The 13,776-nt window shown below is 48.0% G+C and overlaps 1 protein-coding gene across 1 annotated transcript in view; it reads right to left on the bottom strand.

The window, feature by feature from the left end:
* EFCAB6 (EF-hand calcium binding domain 6) overlaps positions 1 to 11,870 on the bottom strand; it is a 73,621-nt gene extending 61,751 nt beyond the window's left edge. The window contains exons 1-4 of the mRNA XM_075275121.1: positions 11,726 to 11,870; positions 9,797 to 10,017; positions 9,344 to 9,435; positions 7,547 to 7,613 (exon numbers count right to left, since the gene is read on the bottom strand). Coding sequence (XP_075131222.1) covers positions 7,547 to 7,613; positions 9,344 to 9,435; positions 9,797 to 10,017; positions 11,726 to 11,870 — 525 coding nt within the window. The remainder of the gene's footprint in view (positions 1 to 7,546; positions 7,614 to 9,343; positions 9,436 to 9,796; positions 10,018 to 11,725) is intronic.
* Between the last annotated feature and the right edge of the window lie 1,906 nt (positions 11,871 to 13,776).

Below are 13,776 nucleotides of genomic sequence, written 5' to 3'. Positions count from 1 at the left end.
ACGAGAAAATGGCCGCTTACCCAGTATTGTAAGCTGCCATTTTCTCGTGGGCTGTGGGCATGCACAGTCTGCTCTGCCCAAGGCCTAAAAGTCTGAGACCTGCGCTGGAAGAAGAGGATGTTCCTGACGAAGATGGAGGCGGCGCGGTGCTGTTTGAGCGCTGGGGCCCACCCCCAGTGCTGCGAGAGAACTAATTTGCATGCCGACAAGAACCGGTGTAGGCGAACAGCGGCGCGGAGAAGACAACGACAGGTAGGAGACAAATAGCCTTTCTTAAGGCTATTCCGACGTGTAACTAAGAAAACGATGTGTTTGTATGATAGGATCCCTTTAAAGGATTATTTTATCTTATGTCCTAGGACAGCAGGACTATCCTATTGAACTTTGGGAATTTGGAACGCAGCAAGTCTTTAACACCAACCCTACAGCTTCAAAAACCCTCCTGTTCCCCATACAAACTTGATAAGATCCACCAAAAAAACCCTCCGTTTGTCAAAGTTGAAGACTCTGCTCTATTAACCACTAAACAAACTCCTTGTCCTTTGACTGACTTTGAGAACCGACCAGAACCTCCGCCGCTTTACGGCTCCATTACGGGCTCTCGGCACTCCTTCGCACTTGGAATATTTACATAACAATATGAAGCAGGCAATGAAAGTAGGAAAATCTCTCCCCGGAGGGGCCGTTTTATTGACATCTTCTCCGGAGTCGGCACAGGGTTGAACTGGTCACAGGAAACCACGGCTAGCGCTTCGCTCGGTGATCGACCACCACCTACACGTGGACGTGAGCCAAACAGGAGATCTCCAAGCTGCCCGGGCAGGGCAAGATGGGTCATTTTATGGGATGTTGTTTTTTTTTCTTTTGCGTTATTGTCTTGAAATTGTCATTGTAGAAGAAAGACGAAGATAAAAAAAAAAAAAAAAAAAAAAGACACAGATGAGCAGATATCAAGAGACATTCGCTACTAAATGAACTGGAACAGGATAAGTATCTAGACAGTGAGGTTGTGCGTTCTGGCTGTATTCCGGCAGTAGCGCAGTCTAACTTGTCTTTCTCTATTGATTCCATCTGTTTACACTCTACAGAGTATTGGCGCCCTGCTGTGCATATATCCTATTTACCAGCTGGTAGCTTTGGAAGCCTTCCAGGCCCTGGCAGCCTGCCTAGAAAAACAAATGGAGTTTATTACTTTGTTCGTCTTCTGTTTTTAATTAACTGTAGTGTCCAGTATGGCTAGTTGACTTGCATTTACATAGAAATGAATGGGTCTAAGGATGAGGTGGCATTCCCCCTGCTTGGGTCCGGCCTGGTACGAAGACTTGTTGGACGTGGAACTCCGCGCTGGGCTGTGTCGGCTTCTATGTTGCTTTCCAAATTACCAAAGAGGATGGTGGGTAGATATGGGTAGTCTACTGGGATGTCTAGACCCATGACCAGTCTATAGTGGTATATGCCCAAAGGGACGTCGTAGAATTCTATCATTAAAATCAAATTTTTTCTCGATCACATGTAAGAATAGCCTTAAGAAAAGCTATTCTTCTCCTACCTTTAGATGTCTTCTCCGCGGCGCCGTTTGGTAGAAATCTCGGTTTTCGTCTGCATGCAAATGAGTTCTCTCGCAGCACTGGGGGTGAGCCCTGGCACTCAAACAGAACTGGGTGCATTCCCAATGCTGCGACAGAACTCTCCAGCACCGCCTCCGTCTTCTTCAGGAATGGTCTCTTCCCGCGTCTTCTTCGGAGCTGGGTTCAACTTCTAGGCCTCGGGCAGAGCAGACTGTGCATGCCCGCGGCCACAAGAAAAATGTCTGCTTGCATAGTAATCTGTGTAAGCAGCCATTTTCTTGTGGCCGCTTACACAATAAGCTGGTGTAAGCGGCCATTTACTTGTGGCCTGTGAGCAAGCGCAGTCTGCTCTGCCCGAGGCCTAGATGTTTCAACCCGGCTCTGGAAGAAGACGCGCAGAGAAGCCGTTCCTGAAGAAGATGGAGGCGTCACTGAAGATTTCTCTCGCGATATTAGAGTCGACCCCAGTGCTGTTTGATAGCTGAGGACCACCCCCAGTGCTGCGAGAGAACTCATTTGCATACCGACAAGAACCAGGATTCCTACAGAATGGCGGCGCAGAGAAGACAATGACAGGTAGGAGATGAATTGCCTTTGATCGAGAAAAAAAAATAATGTGATTTTAATGATAGGATCCCTTTAAATAGATAAATGTTATGGGTTGGTCAAAACAGGACAACCCAATCTGATATGACAGATCCCTCGACAAGGATCGAGCCCAATCATCTTGTCTCTGATCGTGGACAATGGCCAGTACAACACGTTGCTGAGTAAATGTAGCGTCTCTATTGCAGCTGATCCTGTAATAGATGGGTGCGAGGAGTCCTCCAGAGCCAGAAGCCGTGGGCCCTCAATCCACTAAGTGAGTTTCTGAGAGAATGACGTTGGTTGACTATCCTTAGCATCTCCCTTCTGCTCTGATCTGTAGACACATGGACTCCACAAGACCTCTGAAGGCGTCTTTAGCACCAAGACATCATCAGCAGATACATAAAGAGCCATTAAAGAGGTTGTCAGGAATAATTTGTTTATTTTTTTAAATTAGGCTGGAAAAGGTGAAAAAAAAACCCCAAAAACCATGCTCACTCGTCTCTGGATGCTCCGATGCCTCTCAGCGCATTACAGTCCTCTCATTCACCGTCTTCTTTTGCTGGAAGTCGTCGCCGGCTCTGACGTCTCGTGTCCCTTTCCTTAGGCTGCTGATTGGCCTCAGCGGTCACATGTGGCAAGGAACTCCACTGGAGGAAGCCCCAGGAGCTGCAGAAACGGGACAACCCCTTTAAGGATACTTATTCCCTATTCACAAGATAGGGATTGATTGTCCAATCACTGGGGGTCTCACCACCAGGTCCCCCAGCGATCAGAACAGGGGGTCTAAGGTCCACTGTAAAGCCTTCTTGTGAATGGAGCGCCAGTGCACTAACAAGACCGGCACTCCATTTACTGGAATCTCTGGCAGTTCCTGCAGGCCCAGACACCAGACCCTGCACAGATCAGCTGCTCCAGAAGCCTCCAAGTGCTGGAAGTTGCTAGTAGATGGGAAGTGCGTGCGGACTCTTCTACACAGTCCAGTCCTATTAATGTGACCAGCGCCTACTTTAGACATCAACGTTAAATAACCAATCGCAGAAGGCACGTGTCATCAGCCATCTTGGTGCGCTCATCATTGTGGAAGGCACGATGGATCAACACAAGTATACATCTATCCTTGCGGAGCATGTTCACCCCTACATGTGAATTGTTTTTCCTCAGGATGATGGCATCTATCAGCAGGACAATGCGACGTGTCATAAAGCTCGCAGTGTACGTGCGTGGTTCGAGGAGCACCAGGATGAGTTTACCGTACTGCCTTGGCCAGCAAATTCCCAGGACTTGAACCCAATGGAGAATCTGTGGGGCCACCTCGATCGGTGGATGCTCAACCGCGTAACCTAGCGCAGCGGGACACGGCACTGGCTCGGCATGGCTCAACATCCCAGTGATCATCATCACAACATCCCCTCTCTTCCTGCACGTCTCGCAGCGGTCCGCTCTGCCAAAGGGGGTTATTCTGGATTTTGACAGGTGGTCACATTAATGTGACTGGACTTCCATCGCAAGACCGCGCGATCGCTTCAGATGGGTGGACTACAAGGATAAAGCGTGACTCTGCTTATAGAAAAACGCAGGAAACAGGCACCTAAAGAGTTAATCATCAGAATTTCGGTATAACACAGAAAGCAGAGCGCCCCCCCGGCTTCTCCGTCAGCCATTTTTCATAGACTCGTAGCACTCGGGTGACCCGCTTTATCAAGCTCGGAGTCTTCCCTCTCCCCAATAGTGCTTTATTTATAACGTCTGTATAATTTTCGCGGCGACGTGATTAAAGTCAATAATTTAGAAAAGACTTTTATTACGCACCAGCTAAAACGTTGCGCGCTTTCTCCGGACCCACCGGCAGTGAAGGGATTAACTAATGTACCATAAGCAGTTGTCTTTTTATCATCCCTCTGACAAACGCAAGAGGCAAAAAATGATGTGCGAGAGATGGAGCCCGGGACGTTGTAATACTCCGCAGCGCCATCAAGGGGCCAAACCGTAATAAATCACCAAAGAGATGGCAATTAGAAACCCAAAGTAATTTCCTAATATTTCCAGGCTTCAAATTTCCAGCAGCCGCCAGGAGTCCGTACCGGAGATGAAGGAGAGTGCCGACGAGAAAAGACAACGAGGAACAAAGATGGAGGAAATGTTATAGGGTTTATAAAGACAGGCGTATCGTACATCAGTCTTAATAAAGGGCACTGTGGTAATCTATGCCAGTTAGGGACTGGCGTGAGATCTAATGAATCTGTTGGGCTTCGGGCAGCACCGACCCTGTGGGCAATGAGGTGCAGATCGGGACTTGTGGCATAGGTTTGGCACAAGATAGGGCCTTGTGCTAAATATGTGCCACAAAATCATTGGATCAGTTCCATCCATTGGCCCAATAATTGCTGGGCAAGACCAAATATAGGGGTCTGGTTTGGGGTGAGATTAATATAGGGGGTCTGGTTTGGGGTCTGATATTAATATAGGGATCTGGTTTGGGGTTGGATTAATATAGAGGTCTGATAATGTAGGGGCCCAAATATATTTAAGACATCGGGTCTGGGGTGTGAATTTAAGTCAGCGGACTGAGCATATTTAGGGTGTCTGGTCTAAAGTGTCATATTATTATTAATACATACCAACGTTCCCAATTTCCAGAAGGCTCCTGAGAGCAGGTGCGAGCTCCCGGTCACTGGGAAGAGGGTGCAAGTCTCCTGGGTCAGAGGAAGGATCACACAGCCTCTGGGCAAGCAGTGATTTCATACATAACTTGTGCACTTTATGTACCTCGTCATATCACAAGATGGAGTGTGTGGGAGTGCAAGAGTGGGTGTGGCCACAACCATAAGATAATATAGTCCCGTCAGTAGGGGTGTGGCCACAGCCATAAGATAATATAGTCCCGTCAGTAGGGGGTGTCGCCACAGCCATAAATAATATAGTCCTGTCAGTAGGGGGTGTGGCCACAGCCATAAGATAATATAGTCCCGTCAGTAGGGGGTGTGGCCACAGCCATAAGATAATATAGTCCCGTCAGTAGGGGGTGTGGCCACAGCCATAAGATAATATAGTCCCGTCAGTAGGGGGTGTGGCCACAGCCATAAGATAATATAGTCCCGTCAGTAGGGGGTGTGGCCACAGCCATAAGATAATATAGTCCCGTTAGTAGGGGGTGTGGCCACATCTATAAGATAATATAGTCCCGTCAATAGGGGGTGTGGCATTGTTCAGCTGAGCAGGGATTTCCTGGGTGTCATGAAGGGAACACGAAACAGACACCAGAGGGGACCTGGTAAGAGTTGGGGGCCGGGGATCAGAGAACAGAGGTCCGTTCTTTTCTTTTAACCCAATGAGCAAAAAATTTCCCTTCGCTGGACAATTCCTTTAAGGTCAGTGATGAGAAAGAAGACACTGCTATAGGTATAAACATGGAAATTCCCAAATAACCAAAAAAGCAACACCGCCATCTATAAGGCAGGATGATATGCCGTACTCCTTCAGCGATCCTAATAACGATTCATTATTACCCTATTAATGGCGATTATCGCAGGACAATACACCGCAGGTCTGGTCTGTTCTCCTATGGCAACCGCACGATATACGGTATATTAATTAATAAAATGTGACAGAAAAATCACACGATCTGTACATTACCGCAGGATCGGGGGGACTGTAACAAGGTGTCTAATTACTATCTCATTAGCTCACACTAATTAACCTAGATTTTAATTATCGCCAGCAAAGCCGGCGCTAACCTGAAAACCTGAGGGCATATGTATAGCCTAGCAAGGCAGGACTATGTGCGAATTACATCACTAATAGTGTACTGTAAACCTACCGCGGCAGGACCCGAGTGTGAACATCAACGTAAGAACATGGCTTTATAGGGCAACTAGACATCATGGAGTGGACAGGACCCCCCCCTCCCATGTGATGTGAACGGCCCTGACCCCTGCCCATGTATGTTACAGACATGATCATGTCACGGGGATGACCATGATCAACCCAGATCTGTGTTTGGGTGCAAATGTTAAGCCCCTGACAACCAGGTGTGTGAGCCGAATATTCTGGAGGGGAGGGGGAGTTACCCCAGGTCCATAGGGAAGGCCCGTACCCCAAAAGTACGATTCTAACTACTCCCTGCTCTTCGGTCTCCCGGCTCCTTCTCTGATCCTGGCTAGAGAGGAGCGAGTACTGTTCGGATCAGCCGATCCGAACAGCACGCTCCATAGAAATGAATGGATGCACTTGGTACTTCCGCTTTGACGGCGGACGGCCGCTTAACCCCCCGCGTGCCAGCTACGTCCATTCATTTCTACGCGAGCGTGCTGTTCGGATCGGCTGATCCAAACAGTACTCGCTCATCTCTAATCCTGGCATCTAAGTCAGAGCGACGCCAATGCTCAGGAGGGGCGGGGAGTCCTGGGAGTTGCCCTGATGGCAATTGATGAGAGTGGTGGCCGGTCAGGGTCAGCAGAGGGGGTGGCTTTAATCAGAAGATTGCTCCTTGGGTAGGTTTCTGCTTACAGCAAAAAAAAAAAAAAAGTATAATTTAATGTATAAGAGACCGGCCCCCACCCACGCCCCCTCCTAGCTTCTATATCTCATACAGTGCTGTATAGTGACCTAGATATACATAATCTCCGGCACCGTAGGGAATGGATCACAGTCAAGGTGCCCTAACAGCTAAAGCGGCTTCTCACCGTATATGAATTAATAAGCCTGTATGTCGCTTCAACATGGAGACACTTAACGTGTTACCTACTGGTGAGATAACACTACACGTGTGCAGGAGACGCAGACAGATGTCTCCTCTCCCCTCCACCCCTGGAAGGTGCAAATTCACACCTGCTACCCATCTCCATGTTCATGTTTTGTATTAAGAAAATCAGAAATGTGACAGTGTAATTTATGCCAGATAAAATAGACTTAACACTATCATCGCTGCAAGGCCTGAGCACTCATTTTCTTTTTTTTGTTTGCTTGTAATACCAAGCTCAACCACATGGTGTGCTATATAAACAATGAATTTTCATTCTGACCTATAGATGGTACAACGCACCACCTAGTGGTAAATATAATTAGTGCACGTCGAAGGACTTCAAGTAATGTTTTCTGAGTAGACATAACAGGGATTATGACACCAGAGACTTAAAATCATTGGACACCCCCACAACCAGATCCCTAGTGACCCAATATAAGGTACCTGAAATGTGTTATAATCTAAGTCATGTATGAAAGCAGCTCATTACTGCCACCTACTGGAGATGGTTCCACTTAAAGAGGTATTCCGGTCACAGCAAGTTACCCCTATCCAAAGATTATTATTTGCATTTTTTTCCCTACCGGTATGTCTCTGTGACAGTGATCTCTGTAATGCTAAAACGATAGAACTCAATAATGTTTACCACTTGTTTCAGTCGGGTCTCCAGTTCATTCAGAGTCATTACTTGGTTTGCTTGGGAACAGCTCCATCTAAAAAAAAAAATGGGAATAATGTTATTATAGTGTCTTGGGGTCCTGGGCTCGAATCCAACCAAGGGCAACATCTACATGATCTCTGTGGGTTTGCCTGGGTTTCCTCCAACTTGCCAAAAATATATTGTTCGGTGAATTGGATTTCGTAAAACAACTGATCCTTGTGGGTGTTGGGGGATGAGCGCCTGTATGGCAGCCACTAACTCCTCTTGTGGGTGTTGGGGATGAGAGCATGTATGGCAGTCACTAACTCTTCTTGTGGGTATTGGGGATGAGCGCCTGTATGGCAGCCACTAACTCTTCTTGTGGGTATTGGGGATGAGCGCCTGTATGGCAGCCACTAACTCTTCTTGTGGGTATTGGGGATGAGTGCCTGTATGGCAGCCACTAACTCTTCTTGTGGGTGTTGGGAATGAGCGCCTGTATGGCAGTCACTGACTCCCCTATTCCATAACACACCCTGCGCTTTGACTCCACCCTGAGGAAATTGGTAACTGGGTCTTGCAATTTAACTTTCCTATAGATTCTGACACTATTAGAACTGATTCGACAGTGTAATCCAGGAATTATCCAGCACTTATATGCTGGTGATCTACCCTACGGAGGTCATCAGTATGTGGTAGGTGGGGATCCAACCTCCGGGACCCCCACCAGTCAGCTGATTGAAAAGACTGCAACATTTGATTGGATAAGTGCAGCAGCCTCTTCACTGAATACCAAGCACAGCACCGTTCTTATTGTAGAGGCTAAGCTTGGTACTGCAACTCAGACTCATTCACTTGATTGGGACTGAGCTGCTGTACCATGTGACTGATGAAGGTGACATCATCAGGGAAGAGGCCAGGGGCGCTTGCGAGTGACCCTGCCTCTAATAACAGCTGACAGGTAGGGTCAACAGCTGTCGGACCCCTGCTGACCACATAGAGATGATAAGTATAGGTCATCAATATATTAGTCCTGCCAAAAACCCCTTTAACTTGACATTTTCAATACAATGAGTCACGTTAAAAGGGGTTATCCCGCCCCAATTTGAATTTTCATACTGATGTCCTAACTACAGGATAGGTCATCACTATGTGATCTGTTGGGGTCTGACACCAGGACCCCGCACAAATCATCTGTTCTCGCTACTAGTGGATTGACAGCACATGCAGCACAGCAGCCCCATCCACTGCATAGTGGTGGTTCTGGTGAACTGCAGCCCCACTCCTATTACTTTTATAGCAGCAGCCCATCTGCTAGTACAACAGCTGATCTGTGTGGGGTCCAGGTGTCATTCCTCCACAACATATCACATAGTGATGACCTATCCTGCGGTCAGGATAATTGGAGCTGGACAACCCCTTTAAAGTTTGCAGCATCTGTACTTCCAAAGGACACTGCAGGCATCGTGTGACCGCAGCCTAAGAACTGGTTGCCTTTGCTGTTGCAGTCAGGGCTGTTACTGCACCATGTGAATACAGCGCTTGGCTGCAGTCAGACCATGGACAGCTCTGGCTGTCTACTATTGTTTCCTGTAAACACAAGCCCAACCACGTTGCTATGTTCTGCGTTGCTTCATGTGCTTGTGTTACCACCTACGGACGACAGCAGGAGGTAAACCAGAAACATGGAGGATTTCTATAGATCCTGAATAATTGCCAGCACGTAGGGGAGGACAATGCGAGATCAGAACCTGCTGTCCTAGCGACTAGTGAACATGACAATTCACATTCTGCCGCACCTACCTCCTCTTCACCTGTGACCCACCGGTGCCAGCCCGATGGAACCGTGCCAGGAACTCTGCGTATGGGATGGTGCCGTTACCAAGGACGGGGATCTGAGGACAGAGAAGATCAGAGAGTTGTACTGAGTTCAGTTCATTTCCAGTTTGCCGCTTCTGGTGTTTTTACGACAATTGGGTGATCTAATACAGTCACTATATGACCCTCTGGGTCGAAGGCTCCCCTAACCCTCCTCACCCTCCCTGAGTGAATGAACCCCAAGGCCCTGAGTCAGTGTTGCAGACCTTTCACAAGTGACTGGGGCAAGTAGTGGCGAGTGACCTGCCATCACTTTACAAGATGGGAATATCCCTTTAAGAAAGGAAGACCATCCTAAGTCAAGGGAATAGACTTGACTTGAGTGTAATAGCTCCGCCATATAACTGCAGCCCAGAATATACCGCTATGAGGTCTCACCTTTGTTAACAGTTCCTCATACTGTGGCTGGGTCAGGGCTAGGATGAAGTTCTGCAGGACTCGGTACAGTTGGCCTTTGGTCACCGTGAAGGTCTGATCCACGTCTAATGCTAAAAATGCATTTTTCAGATCTTCCTCAATCTCGCCGACCCTGTGGTATAATATCCGTTCAATGTCTTGTGCTGTGAGGTTGGGATCCGGCACAGAGAAGACCGATGAGCCTTCAGAAATAGAGACATAAATGATGGAAACGTGACACTACACAGAAAAGGGATCAGCCATCATTAAAGGGGATGTGTTATCTTTACATTGAAGTTTTCCAGGTAATAGGTGGAGGTTAGGATACAGAGGAGAAACTAGGAGACTCACTAGAGATGAGCCAACAGTAAAATATTCAATATTCGTTTTGAATAGCCCCTCAGTATTCGACTATTCTAACGAATATCGAACCCCATTATAGTCTATGGGGAAAAAAAAAAAAAAAACTCGTTTCAGGGTATCCCACCATTCGACTCAGGAGAGTCACCAAGTCCACTATGACACCCCAGGAAATGATGGCAACACCCTGGAATGCAACTGGGACAGCAGGGGAAGCATGTCTGGGGGCATCTAACATGCCCAAGTCCCTGTATTACGTTGGGATCCCTGTCAGCTTGCGATATGCGAGAGTTGACTTTTTCCCATAGGAATGCATTGACCAGCATTGATTGGCCGAATGTCAGAGTACAGCATTCAGCCAATCAACGCTGGTTCTGCCGGAGGAGGCGGAGTCTAAGATCGGTCCACAGCAGTCTCCATTCTGGTCCGATCTCAGATGTAGCAGCGTTGAGCGCACGCTGAGCTCAGCTACACCATCAGAAACAGCGGAGCTGACTGTGTGATGAACCCTGATACATATGAGATGTAGCAGAACTGGCTGTGACTGGAGTATAAGACATGATGTAACAGCAGAATAGTGACTGCAGCTCTAGAGGTGACTGGAGTATAAGACATGATGTAACAGCAGTGACTGTCTTATACTCCAGTAACATCTAGAGCTGCAGTCACTATTCTGTTGTTACATCATGTTATACTCCAGTCACATCTAGAGCTGCAGTCACTATTCTGCGGTTACATTATGTCTTATACTCCAGTCACAGCCAGTTCTGATACATCTCATAAGTAGCAGGGTTCAGCACACACTCAGCTCTGCTGCATCTGAGATCGGACCAGAATGGAGACTGCCGTGGACCGATCTTAGACTCCGCCTCCTCCGGCAGAACCAGCGTTGATTGGCCGAATGCTGTACTCTGTATAGCATTCGGCCAATCAACGCTGGTCAATGCATTCCTATGGGAAAAAGTCAGCTCTCGCATATCGCAAGCTGACAGGGATCCCGACCAGAGAGAGCCCCAGAGAGCTGGGTGAGTGACATTCCCCCCTAAATAAAGGTAATCCCTAGCTAACCCTGCCTGTACATCTATCCCTGTCTCACAATCACATAGTTCAGTCTCATATGACCCGGATATTAAATCCACCATTCGTATAGATTGGAGGTCACCTGAATTTGGCAGCCAATTACTTTTTCCGATGCCTCCGGTGTCGTAGTTCCTGTCCCACCTCCCCTGCACAGTTATTGGTGCAAAAAAAAGCGCCAGGGAAGGTGGGAGGGGAATCGAATTTTTACTGCGTTTGCCTCGTGGTATTCGATTGGAATCGAATACCTCGAAAGACCTGATATTCGATCGAACGGTGTTCGCTCATCTCTAATACTCACCACTGCGGCCTCCTCACTACATAGCAAGCACAGCGCCCTACATGGTATAGTGGCTGTTCTTGGTATTGAGGTAGCAGGTGGTGAACTGGACGGACTAAAGGGGCACTTGTAGATCTCCATATTGGGTCCACACTGTGCAATTCCCATTTTTAGATATTTTAGATAAAACTTACGAAGAGAAGATCTGACAGACGAGGAGCTGCTGCCTCGGGAGAAGGTCCGGCACGGGGAGGAACACGGCCGTCCACTAAAGCTGACGCCTCTCGTCAGAGGACGCAACTCAGTCACATTGCCGGGATTCAGGATTCTGGATTGCATGGTGGATTGTGCTGGAGAGAGATGACAGAACAACAAATAAAACAATGACTGCTACATTAAGCAGAATATTACTGAAAACCAAATTAATTGCCAATAAGTGAGATTAGTCATCGGGGACGCGTCACGCGCTTTTAATTTCCCGCTAATCGGAATTTATTTCATTGCCTGAAGGATTTTATTTCGTCGTCCTATGTTATTCTATAACGTCTTAGATCTTTCCACGAAGCCTAGGACTGACACCATGGAGACTGACGAAACGTGGGACCCGAAAATGGCCGAATATCTCAAAACGGTCACGAAGCGCGTGGGACCTTGTCGCAGGTGGGCACAGAGAATAGACAAAATCTCTAATGCAAGTCCTGTAGTTTTCTTCTGTCCGAGGATTCGGCCATTGCTTCTTAGGTGTAGAGCAGAAGACAACCAATATGGCCGCCAGTGTAACTTGCATAGACGTCCGGATGTTAGAGAGGATTGGTCAGACCTCGTGACATCACTGTTTTGATAATTAAAGGGGTTGTGCCTTTAAGGATGCTTATACAGCTGGGTCCCCCAGAGATCAGGTGAATGGAGACCACAAGTCCGCCATACCTCCTCCTCAAATGGAGCACCAATGCGGTTGTGTGACCAGCACTACATTCACTGCTATGGGGCCGCCGGGGTGTAATCTCCTGCTCAGCCGACTCCAGGCCTTGGCTCAAAAATTTACAGCAAAATCTGCAACAAAAAAAGCAAAAAAGTTGCCTTTCCGCAACGTGGGGCTTTAGTAAAGGGATTCTACCATTAAACTACTTTTTTTTTCTAATTACGTCGGAATAGCCTTAAGAAAGGCTATTCGTCTCCTACCTTTAGACGTGGTCTCCGCCGCGCCGTTCCGTAGAAATACCGATTTTAACTGGTATGCAAATGAGCTCTCCGCAGCAATGAGGGCGGGCCCCAGCGCTGAAAGACGGATGAGCGCATCCCCATTGCTGCCCAGAGCTCTTTCCTGCGCCGCCTCCTTGTTCTGCAGAAACTCCGCCTCTTCTGGCTTCTCTTGCTCTTGTAGTTCGATACAGGAGCATAGAGAGGCCACCCCAAAATGGCCGCCGGCCGGCTCCTGTATTGAACTGCAAGAGCGGCTACCCAAAAATGGCCACCAGCCGGTGGCCACCAGCCCATTTTTGGGTAGCCGCTCTTGCAGTTCAATACAGGAGTCGGCAGGCGGGTGTTTTGGGGAGCTCATTTGCATACCAGTTAAAATCGGTATTTCTATGGAACGGCGCGGCGGAGACCACGTCTAAAGGTAGGAGACGAATAGCCTTTCTTAAGGCTATTCTGACGTGTTCATTAGAAAAAAGGTAGTTTAATGGTAGAATCCCTTTAAATTGATGGACCAATCAGTTAAAGGTCCTGGGGGATTCGACAACTGGAACCCCTTGGACCAGCTCGGTGAATCAGTGGTGGTGGTCTCCGAACGCCGCCTATGTGACGCCACGCGCATCTTAGGCACATCTGTGAAAGTGGGTGGCACTGAGGACGGAGCGGGTCGCCTACGCCCACCGGATCTAGAAACCACGATTTTTACACCTCTGGATTTTGGTATACCTGCACCCAATATACAACAACCTCTACCCATATCCCAGTGACCCCCGTCCATAGCCCCTGCGCTGTGGTTTTGGTTTATAACATATGTGGCACAACAGAAACCACCGGTGACCACTGACTGTGACGTAATCTCTCCACAGAGCCCATGAGGGCGCTGTTACCCCCCCAGAACCAATGCTCCACATAGAAACCAATGGCACTGTACAGCCAGCCAATCACATCGCTGCTTCTATTTCCAACCCTGCACTGAGAAAGTAAAAGCTACAATCTGATTGGTTGTTACAGACAACTTCTCCTCCAGCCCCACCACACACATAGGAGG

This window comes from Leptodactylus fuscus, chromosome 5, assembly GCF_031893055.1.
Source record: "Leptodactylus fuscus isolate aLepFus1 chromosome 5, aLepFus1.hap2, whole genome shotgun sequence".
In the NCBI taxonomy this organism is placed as follows: domain Eukaryota; kingdom Metazoa; phylum Chordata; class Amphibia; order Anura; family Leptodactylidae; genus Leptodactylus; species Leptodactylus fuscus.
Note: the sequence above shows the minus strand (reverse complement) of the source record. Positions and strands in the feature narration are given on the sequence as shown.